General features: G+C 54.2%; 1 protein-coding gene across 3 annotated transcripts in view; it reads right to left on the minus strand.

Moving 5' to 3' along the window:
- The window catches only part of RPS6KA1 (ribosomal protein S6 kinase A1), a 45,665-nt gene that overhangs the window by 11,965 nt on the left and 22,664 nt on the right, over positions 1-11,036 (minus strand). For all 3 annotated transcript variants that reach the window (XM_017856434.1, XM_017856435.1, XM_017856433.1), the window contains 11 exons: positions 9,838-9,944; positions 9,086-9,123; positions 8,605-8,747; positions 8,121-8,191; positions 7,726-7,814; positions 6,634-6,698; positions 6,257-6,359; positions 4,114-4,244; positions 2,181-2,306; positions 1,897-1,986; positions 1,367-1,525 (listed from right to left, as the gene is read on the minus strand). In XM_017856434.1, coding sequence (XP_017711923.1) covers positions 1,367-1,525; positions 1,897-1,986; positions 2,181-2,306; positions 4,114-4,244; positions 6,257-6,359; positions 6,634-6,698; positions 7,726-7,814; positions 8,121-8,191; positions 8,605-8,747; positions 9,086-9,123; positions 9,838-9,944 — 1,122 coding nt within the window. The remainder of the gene's footprint in view (positions 1-1,366; positions 1,526-1,896; positions 1,987-2,180; positions 2,307-4,113; positions 4,245-6,256; positions 6,360-6,633; positions 6,699-7,725; positions 7,815-8,120; positions 8,192-8,604; positions 8,748-9,085; positions 9,124-9,837; positions 9,945-11,036) is intronic.

Consider the following 11,036-nt stretch of genomic DNA (forward strand, 5'->3'; position numbering starts at 1 on the left):
TCTCGAGATGGAGTATCGCTCTGTTGCCCAGGCTGGAGTGCAGGGGCGTGATCTCGGCTTACTGCAAGCTCCGCCTCCCGGGTTCACACCATTCTCCTGCCTCAGTCTCCCGAGTAGCTGGGACCACAGGCGCCCGCCACCACGCCCGGCTAATTTTTTTGTATTTTTAGTAGAGACGGGGTTTCACCGTGTTAGTCAGATGGTCTTGATCTCCTGACCTTGTGATCCGCCCGCCTCGGCCTCCCAAAGTGCTGGGATTACAGGCGTGAGCCACCGCGCCTGGCCCAGAGCCTACATTCTTAACCCCCATGTTGTCTGATCAGACGTACCCTAAAACATCACCTCATGCAGAGAGAAACTAATGCTATTGTTTTGGGCTTTAATCCACTGTAATGAACTTTCCCACCTCACCATCATCTAGTGCTCACCTGCCTTGTGCAGTAATAAAGGCCAAACTCTGCCATTTGGAGCTACACCTCTTCTGTAGTCCCGGCTATGTTTCCAGCAGAATTTCCTCCTGCATCCATTTCCTCTGCCTTAGCAACTGAACGCACAGTCGAATTCACCTCCCTGAAGCCTTGCAGCTCCCCCATGGTGACCCTGCTGCTTCCTAACTCAAAACCCACTCCCCACCTAAATTCTTCAGTCTGAAATTCTTCCATTCTTCCCTGGCTATGTAATCTTGAGCAAATGAACTTTCATCTCTGAGCTCTGGTCTTCTTACCTGTGAAGTGGGACCAGTAGCAGCATCTATCTCAGAGTTGTTGTGAAAACCAATTGAGATAATGTAAGGAAACTTTATCTTATTTATGTATTTATTTATTTATTAGATGGAGTTTCGCTCTATTGCCCAGGCTGGAGTGCGATGGTGTGATCTTGGCTCACTGCAACCTCCACCTCCCAGGTTCAAGTCATTCTCCTGCCTCAGCCTCCCAAGTAGCTGAGATTACAGGCGCCCGCCACCAAACCCGGCTAATTTTTTTGTATTTTAGTAGAGACCGGGTTTCACCATGTTGGCCAGGCTGGTGTCAAACTCCTGACCTCAAGTGATCTGCCTGCGTTGGCCTCCCAAGGTGCTGGGATTACAGGCATGAGCCACTGCGCCTGGCCTGGAAACTTCATCTTATGCTAAACCTTACCATGGTGACTGGCACACAGTAGATACTGAATAACTTTCCATACCTTCCCTTTCACAATTGACCACATCTCTCCCTCCCTCCTTTGCACGCATCCCCTGACCCAGCCTAGTCTTCCCTCAATTTGGCTAGCTGGAGGTTGCCCTTCCTGGGCCAGCATGTGGTTCATGCGCTCTGCTGATGGTATGACCCTTGGCATCCCCCTACCGCCTCCCTGAATCCAGACTCACCCCCTGTGAGTGCAGATACTCCACGGTTTTGCCGATGGTGTGCAGGACAAAGCTGGCCTCCCGCTCCGAGAAGAACTTCTGCCGCAGGATCTTGTCCAGCAGCTCCCCACCCCGCATCAGCTCTGTCACCAGGTACACGTGTTTGCCATCATCGTACACCTGCCGAAGACCTCACCATCAGGCTCTTCTCCCCAGTATCAGGCCTGGGACCCCTGGTCAGCAGCGCCCCAGAGCAGGGAAGAATGACATGAGCCTTAGGCAGGTATTCTGCTTGCTCTTCAGTGGCCCCGCCTTCCCCAAAAGGAGGATGCTGACACTGGTCCCCCGATAGGCAAGAACGTCCTCAGAAAATGCCTGAGTCTGAAGGAGGGCCCTTGGGGTATGGGCAGACTGGAGGGACCAAGGGACCTCTTTCCCCTCCACATGACCACTGGAAAGAGGATGAGAAGTCAAAGGAATGGCAACCCTGAGACAAATCCTGGAGAGTCGAGTTCCTGGTCCCCACCCCAGTCTTAAGGACCCCCACTCACATCTTTCAGAGTAATGATGTTGGGGTGCTGGCCGTACCGCAGAAGAATCTCAATCTCTTCTGAAGGATCCCGCTTGCTCTTATCAATGACCTGAAGAAAGTGGGTGCATGTGGCAGTGTCAGGGTGACAGGCTCCAGGGTCCTTCCTTGCCATGGAGCAGGCCTGGAGGTCTCGGCCACACAACCTTTCATACATCTGCAGAGCTCGGGCACCACCCCTCCCCACCAGACGGGGACCTGCCCCCGGCCCGGCAGCCTTGGCTGAGACGTGGTCAGGAGGCCCACCTTGACAGCATACTCCATGTTGGTGGCCTTGTGGACACAGCGCTTGCACACAGAGTAGGAGCCCACACCAATCGTCTCCTTTACCACGTAGCCGTCGCTAAAAACCAGGTTCTTCCCATGGAGTTGCTGTAGGAGACCAAAAATTGTGGCTGACCCCTGGCTCCAGAGTGCTAAGGGTCATCTCCCAGCACTGAAGGTCTTGGCTCAGTAGAGACAGCACCAGGGAAGGGCCAGGAGATTTGGGGTACAGTGTTGGCCATGTGACTGCAGGTGAGAGCCTGCCCCTCTCTGGGCCTCAGTTTTCTACTCTATATGTTGGGCATACTCGCTGGCTCCCAGCCTGCCTGGACTGCAGCCTGTGGTCAGAGGGCAGTGTAGGGAGTGGGCAAGAGGGTCACAACACACATGGAGAGGACTTTAGTTCTGAAAAGCCTGGGCAGGCCGGGGAGGGATACAGGAACCCTGAGCCGAGTTCCAGCTGTGCCACTAAGTATGGCTTTGAGTGACTTGCCTCCCCTTTCTGGGGTGTCACAGCTCAACTCAGGGGGTGTCTCAAGGTTCTGGGACATTAGCCATAGCAATGCTGAATGGTGCTTAGTGTGTGCTGCGTGCCAGGCAGTATTCTAAGCACTTTCATCAGGTGACTGCATGCCCTGCGGCCAGCCCTGGCTTGCACCTGCGGTCCTTGCATCCAGTCTGATTTAGTATTTGTCCTGGATAAAGATGTCCCAGTTTGGAAAATAAATTACATAGTCACCTTAACTTTATTCTTTATTCATTTATTTTTTGAGATAGAGTCTTGCGCTGTTGCCCAGGCTGGAGTGCAGTGGTGCATTCTCGGCTCACTGCAACCTCTGCCTCCCGGGTTCAAGCAATTCTCGTGTCTCAGCCTCCCAAGTAGCTGGGACTATAGGCATACGCCAACACGCCCGTCAGATTTTTGTATTTTTAGAGATGGGGTTTCACCATTTGGCCAGACGGGTCTGTTTAAATTCCTGCCTCAAGCAATCCACCCTCCTCGACCTCCCAAAGTGCTGGGATTACAGGCATGAGCCACCGTGCCCAGCCCACTTTAACTTTACATGTATTAACTCTAATAATCCTCCTAACAGCTCTATGGAGAAAGCTTCTATCATTTCCCCATTTACAGATAAGGAAACCGAGGCACCAGGAAGGAAAGTATCTCATCCAAAGTCCATTATCTGGTCGGGTGCTCATGTCTGTAATCTCAGCACTTTGGGAGGCTGAGGTGGGTGGATCACTTGAGGTCAGGAGTTTGACACCAGCCTAGCCAACATGGTAAAATCCTGTCTCTACTAAAAATACAACAACAACAAAATTAGCTGGGTGTGGTGGTGTACATTTGTAGTCCCAGCTATTCGGGAGGCTGAGGCAGGAGAACTGCTTGAATCGGGGAGGTGGAGGCTGCAGTGAGCTGAGATTGTGCCACTGCACTCCAGCCTGGGCAACAGAGCAAGACTACGTCTCAAAAACAAACAAAAAAACCCCCAACGTCCATGATCTTGTGAATCTGGAACCCATGCAATGAGCTCCACAGTCTACATTCTTGCCTCTCAACCCAAAACTTTCATGAGGCAGTGGAAGTGTACAAATGGGGAACAAGTGTGAAGAGATACAAGTCCTTCGCTACCCTTATGCCAGAGACACGACAGTCACTCTGCACCACCACCCTGGGCACCCCCTGGCATGTACCCAGACCCTGCTCTGTGCTGGGAAATGTATAGCCATATCATCATCCAGTTATCAGGGCCACAGTGTGAGGTGGGCCTTACTGTCCCTGTTTTATGTTGGAGGCCCTATGGGTCCCACAGTGGCATGAGGGTATGAACCCGGTTCTGTCCAACTCAGAGCTTGTATTCACAGCCATTCTTTAGAAAAGGATAACGGAGCAGCAGCCCCCTGCCCCCCTCACCTGTACCACCGAGTGCAGGGGTGCCTGCGGGGCGCGAGGCTTGCCGTCGTCCTCCATCAGGCCGGTGGCCACGAAGCTGAAGCCGCGGAACAGCTGATGGGCCCCAGCGCTAGGGGGGATGCCTGGGGAATCTGCAGGGGCGGGAGGGGAATGTGAGGGTACCTGAGGAGGTCCCCTCGACCCTGAGGCAGCCCAGCAAAGGGGGAGCACAGGGCCTCAGACCTGCCTCAGGGACTGGCCATGGCGGGAGCCTGCAGAGGGCCTGTCCATCCCAGGCCTTAGCCCAACTGCTCATATGTTTTTAGACCAGTCCAGTCCTGATGCATGAGGAACATTAAAGACTCTCACATCCACTTCCATCCCAGGCCAAGACAGTTCATCCCTTCCTGGATGCTCCCTCCCCAGCTTCTCCGTCTTACATCAGCCCCTTCAGGTCCATCTCTGTCTGCACAGTAGCCAAAGGGAAGGTTCCAATCACAAATCTGCCACCCTGCCCGCACCTTTCAAAGGTGCCCCTCTGCCTTCAGGAGTAATCCCAGCTTCTGAGTCTGGCAATGGAGGGCCTTGTGATCCTCCTCTTCTCTCTCTCCACACCACAGCTGAGCCACGTTGGACTTCCCAGATCCTTAAAGGGGTCTCTGAGCCCTTGCACACACTGTTCCCTTTAACTAGATAATCCACTGCTTGCCTATCCTTCAAGACTCAGCTCACTCGCTCCCTCCTCTGAGAAGCCTTGCCTCATGCTGCTTCTCCGGCTCCTGACTCCTACAAAGCTGCACCTGTCACGCTGCCCAGCGGACTGCTTGGAGAACTGCTGTCCCTATCATCAGAGGTGTGTAAGTACAGTGAGAAAAGCACCCCTTGTGGATCACTTGAGGTCAGGAGTTCGAGACCAGCCTGGCCAACATGGTGAAACCCCCGTCTCTACTAAAAATACAAAAATTAGCCAGGCGTGCTGGCACATGCCTGTAATCCCAGCTACTCGGGAGGCTGAGACAGGGGAATCGCTTGAACCCAGGAGGCGGAGGTTGCAGTGAGCCGAGATGGCGCCACTGCACTCCAGCCTGGGCAACAGAGCGAGACTCCATCTCGAAAAGAAAGAAAAGAGGCCGGGCGCGGTGGCTCAAGCCTGTAATCCCAGCACTTTGGGGGGCGGGAGCGCCCCGGCAGACGGGCCGGAATCACAAGCGCTCAGGAGATCGGAGACCATCCTGGCTAACACGGGTGAAACCCCGTCTCCTACTAAAAAAATCAAAAAAATAAGCTGGGCGCGACGGGTGGCGGGGGGCGCCTATAGTCCCAAGCTACTCGGCGGAGGCTGAGGCAGGAGAAGTGGCCCCATAACCCAGGGCAGCGGAGCTTGCAGTGAGCTGAGATCCGGCACAGCACTCCAGCCTGGGGCCGCAGAGCGAGACGTCCATCTCAAAAAAAAAAAAAAAAAAGAAAAAGAAAAGAAAAGGAAAAAGAAAAGAAAAGAAAAGAAAAGAAAAAAGAAAAGCACCCCCTCTCCTAAAACATGCCCTTATAGGAGGCCTCCCAGAACATTCCACCCCACACCCACTGTCAATATCTGGCCAAAAAGTTAGGATTCACCCGGCTCCTTCCCAGAAGCTCCTTCACTGGCTTCTTGTAGCAACCCCAGGAAATGAGTGGGTTTGTGGCTGTGCCCTTGTTCCAGGTAAGTACACGGAGGCCCGGCAGTCAGGGCAGCCAAAGCTGATTCCCATGCCTGTCCCTGATCTATGGCCACTGTCACCTGTGCTCAGCCACCACACAGTGTGGCTGGGTCAGATTCCTTCTCCCTGACATGATGGTAAGCCTGATGTGTTTGGTCTTCCCAGTGGGCTGGAAGGTGCCCCTGGCAGGGGTCCTGACTTTTCTACTGTGGCCTTCACCACCCACACACCCCCACTCCTACTCTCTCACCAGACACAAAGAGACCCACAGAACCCCAGGGTGAGAGAGTCAGGCAGAGTGAGACAGGGCGAAAGTCAGAGTCCCACGGAGCCAGAAACTCACCCGCCTGCCCATCCACACACCTCGGCCTGTCAGTGTCCCTGACTATCTGCCCCGCAAGCTGCCACCGACTCCCGGCTTCTCTCCTGTACCAGCCCAAGACAGACAAAACAGATAAGAGACGCACCCTTGGGTGTGCGGGACGTGAACTCAGTGTCAAAGTAGAAGGTGTCATCAGGCTGAGCCACTGCTGGCTTGAAGGGTGGCTTGATCTCACGACGGTATAGCTTCTGCACAATGGGGTGGGCACCCTGGTCACCACAGCACCCTCAACAGCCCACCAGGAGCCCCATGCAGGAGGAGGTGCTGGGCTTGGAACATAGGCCATGTTGCCCAGCAGACAACAGCACATTTGTTTGCCCTCAGGAGGCCAGCCCTTATCTTCAAGGGCAGGCTGTGACCCTCTGCTCCTGCGTCTGGGGCCCTTGCTAGCAGAGGCTCCCCTCCCACCACCTTTCCTGTGGCCAAGATGGCTGGAGCCCTGGCGTGGGTGGACACACTCACATTCCAGTCAATGGTGGAGTAGAAGACATGCCGCTTGATTTCCTCTGCCCCATCAGGGCCGGAGCCTGAAAGAGCCCAAATGAAGGGTCTGTCCCTGGCTGGCACAACTCCCAGACACCACCCTGCCCGCCCAGCAGCCTCACAGGGCTCTGGGACCAGCTGCTGGAGCAGAGGGGAAAATGGGCTCACTCTGCCTCAAATCTACCCAGCCATCACCCTAAGGCCTGTCACCTACTCAGCATTTTCCACTTTCTGAAGCTTCTGATGAAGAAGTTCCAATGTACTAGTGGGAGGAGGAAGGCCCAGAGACTTTAGGCAACTTCTCCAAGGCCACACAGTCAGAACAGAAGCTGAGCTTGTTCTGAGACCTACAGAGAGCCCTACCTCATTCCAACGCAAGCCTCATCTCTGTTCATCTTATCCCATTGACATTTTCAACCATAGAACAGGCTGTCACTCCATGCGACCCCAGGGGCCTGGACTGGACCTTACACAGCTGGTCATGGACCAGATGAACCCAGGAGCCAGGGAAGCCAGCACACACTGGACACCTACTACATGCCGGCATGTTCACGCAACCTCATTTCATCAACAGAGCCCTGAAGCAAGCTTGGGATTATCACCTCCCATTGAGACGAGGAACCTGGGTGTAGAGAGGTGAAGTCACCTGCCCGGGGTTACTTAGTTCATAAGTGGCCTCATTCGTTTAACAAGTATTTATACAGGGACTGTTTCATGCCAGGCAGTGGGGACCTGACGCAGAGCCGGGATTGGGACCTGTGCCTTCTGACTCCTGAGCTCATGTTCTTTCTCTTGTGCCAGCAGCCTTGGCGGAGAAGCTGTGTAGGGGCCTCTGTCCTTGTCCCCAGAGGGAGTAGGGATGACTCAGTTCCTGCCTTCCCCCTACACACAGGTCAGCTCCCCCCTCCACAACACCACACATGGAGCCAGAAGGCAGGGTGGCCTGCGGCATTGTCTGCCCACACAAAGCACAACGGCCCCTTTCAGCCCAGATGTGGCCCTGTGGCCTAGGCTGCAGCTGTACCCGGCTCCCCATTGCCACATCCCCTCCCCTGAGCTGGGGCTGCTTACCGAGCCGGTTGGCAGGATTCCGCTTGAACAGGGCCCGCAAGAGGCTCTGGGCTTCAGTGCTCAGAAACTGGGGCATGCCTAGCTTCGCCCTGAAACAGCCCCGGGACTCATCAAGGCCGAGCTCCGCCCCAGAGGCCCCATCTGCCCCGGCCCCTGTCCAGGTTTAGTTCCCAGCTCAGTCTAGACAAGCCATCCACTAATTCACTTCCCAAAGACTTCAGGGTTCCCAACAACAGGCCCCCATGGATGAAAAAGGAAGGTATAATGTTTAACCCAGAGGAGAGTCTCATTAGAAAGGGAATCTGAGGCAGGGACAGGGTAATAATATTCTGACCCCCAAACTGGGGCTGGGGCTTGGAGGAGTCCATTGTTATCAGGGCAGGGCTGGGGCTTACTTCAGAATCAATGTCATGGTCTCCTTCCGGTCCTTCCCCTGGAAGGGCAGGGAGCCCGTCAGCATCTCAAACTGCAGAGGACAAGGGTCTATTTAGGCTCTGATCCCTGTCTCCCACACACCTCCTGCCTCCTCCCATCCAGGCCCCTCTGCCCTAGTCCCAGGATTCTTGCTGATACATCCAAGTCTTCCTGGAGCAAGAATTACATCCGTCCCTCTGGCCTCTGCCAACCCAGACCACCAGGAGCAGCAGTGGGGACGCGAGGCTGGGGAGAAGGCCAGCACTGGGTTAGGTGCGTCCCAGGTGGGGTCGAGCCTGGGATCCTTCCAAGGAAGAAAACCACAGCTGCATATAGGGTGAGGCCAGCTTGGCTGTGAGAGGAGACGGGGAGAGCCCTAGAGATGATCAACCCCCTCACTGTACAGATGGGGAGACGGAGGCCAGAGGCTTGGGCTGGATCCTTTACCCCTGTCTGGGCACTCACCATCAACACCCCATAGGACCACCAATCCGCACTGTGGGAGTGGCCCTGGCGGTTGACGACCTCGGGGGCCATGTACTCCACTGTCCCGCAGAAGGAGTAGGCCTTCTTCTCATGGTCAATGGCCTCCTTGCTCAGGCCAAAGTCTACAGCAAGGAGGGCAGGAGGACACACCTCAGGAATCCTGCCTTCCTTGCTGCCACCCTTTGCACACCCAACCCCCGTGCCCAGAGGCCAGAAGACATGACCCCCATGACACTCAGGAGGAAGCTAAGGCCCAGAGAGGTCAGGTGACTTGCCCAACGTTACACAACGTTGGGATTCCAACTGAGGGTGTTCCAAGTCTGAGGCCTGAGTTTTTGAACACTTCCAAGTAACAGGCACAGCTTCTCAGGAAGAATGAGCCCCCAGCACTCAGTGAGACCTATTAGGACCTTGCCCTGCCCTCCCCTGGGGCCCAAGAGGGCAGGCGGCCTCCACTCACCAGTGAGTTTGATGTGGCCCTCCTCATCCAGAAGGATGCTGTAACAGAGGAATAGGGGTCAGGGCTCCTCAGCTGTGGCCGTGGGGGTGGGGGTGTCACCACAGGGCTGTGGGAGTTGGGCTCAGCCCAGAGGAGGTTCTCCACCCAATTATCTCTGATGACAGGGTGGGCGTTGCAGGGTGGTAGCAGTGCCATGCAGGGGTGTTGCCTATCTTTTTTGCTAATCCTTGAAGCAACTGTGTGAGGCAGGTACTATTAGGGTCCCATTTTGCTAATGGGGAAACTAAGGCTCAGGGCAGTTAAGTAGCTCTACAGTCATCAAGCTAGTAGGTCTAGCTAATAGGTGGAGACAGGATTTGAATACAAGGCTACCTAACACTAAACGCAGATCTTATTCAAACTCACCACCTGCCCTGGCTCCTTAGTTATCATTTGAGGGTAGTTAGATAATAGGGAAAATTCTACAGGGCTGTATCAAGGAAAGACCTCTAAAGGTAGCATCTCAAATGTCACACTAGATTAGAAAAAAAAGATGGGCAACATTACCGGCACGAAAGGTACCTGGCCCTTGGGAACGGTAGCATTAGCGACTGGGCAGCTGGTACTACCACCCACCCCACTCACCCATTCCTCAGATTGCCCAAGACAGGAGGACGTTCCTGGAGAAAGCCATGCCCACCCACCTCAGGACGGCCCTGTCCTAGAAGAGGCCTCCCCTGAGGAGGCTGGGGTGGGGCTGGAGCTTCACTCACTTCTCAGGCTTGAGGTCTCTGTAAATGATACCCAGGCTGTGCAGGTGATCCAGGCCCAGAGCCAGCTCGGCCAGGTAAAACTTCACATCCTCCTCCGTGAACATCACCTGCAAAACACAGGAGGGGTCTTCAGCAGGGCTCTCCTCTTCCTTAAGAGCTGGGGCACTGGGCAGTCAGCAGCTTCCTGGTCCTGAAGGGCCACCCTGGGAGGACCCTTGGAGACCCCAGGCCACATAGCCTTCTTGTCATACAAAGGATCTGAAGTATGAAATGACTAATACGCAAGCCACTCATTGTGGCATCGTTCGGAAATAGAAGGGGTTGGAAACAGGCCTAGGGTCCAAGAGTAGAAGGCTGGAAGCAGCTGTATCCCCTGCATAATGGAGTGCTTTGCAGCCATAAACTAGAACATGGAGTTTCTCCGTGTTCTGAGATGGAGTGAGCTCCAAGATGTACTATCTTGAAAAAACCAAGGTACAGAACAGTGTATACAGAACAGTACTTTTTACATAAGGAAGTGGGGGTAGGAATGAACATATATCAGATTTGTTTGCAAAAGAAACATGGGAAAGTTAAACAAGAAAGCAATAATAACGTTTATCTATGGGTGGGGATAGAGGGGGCTGGGGCGGGAGTAAGACTTCTTCGTGAATATTTTTCTTTTGAATCATGTAAATGTATTACCTATTCAAACATTAAAATAACAATTTAAGCCGGGCACGGTGGCTCACGCCTATAATCTCAGCCAGCACTTTGGGAGGCTGAGGCAGGTGGATCACCTGAGGTCAGGAGTTCGAGACCAGCCTGGCCAACATGGAGAAACCCATCTCCACTAAAAATACAAAAATTAACCAGGCATGGTGGCATGAATCTGTCATCCCAGCTACTCGGGAAAATAACAATTTAAGCCGGGTGCGGTGGCTCACACCTATAATCCCAGCCAGCACTTTGGGAGGCTGAGGCAGGCGGATCACCTGAGGTCAGGAGTTCGAGACCAGCCTGGCCAACATGGAGAAACCCCATCTCTACTAAAAATACAAAAATTAACCAGGCATGGTGGCGTGCACCTGTCATCCCAGCTACTTGGGAGGCTGAGGCAGAAGAATTGCTTGAATCCGGGAGGCGGAGGTTGCAGTGAGCTGAGACCCTGCCATTGCACTCCAGCTTGGGTGACAAGAGCAAAACTCCATCTCAAAAAA

This window comes from Rhinopithecus bieti, unplaced genomic scaffold, assembly GCF_001698545.2.
Source record: "Rhinopithecus bieti isolate Rb0 unplaced genomic scaffold, ASM169854v2 scaffold_41082, whole genome shotgun sequence".
In the NCBI taxonomy this organism is placed as follows: Eukaryota; Metazoa; Chordata; class Mammalia; order Primates; family Cercopithecidae; genus Rhinopithecus; species Rhinopithecus bieti.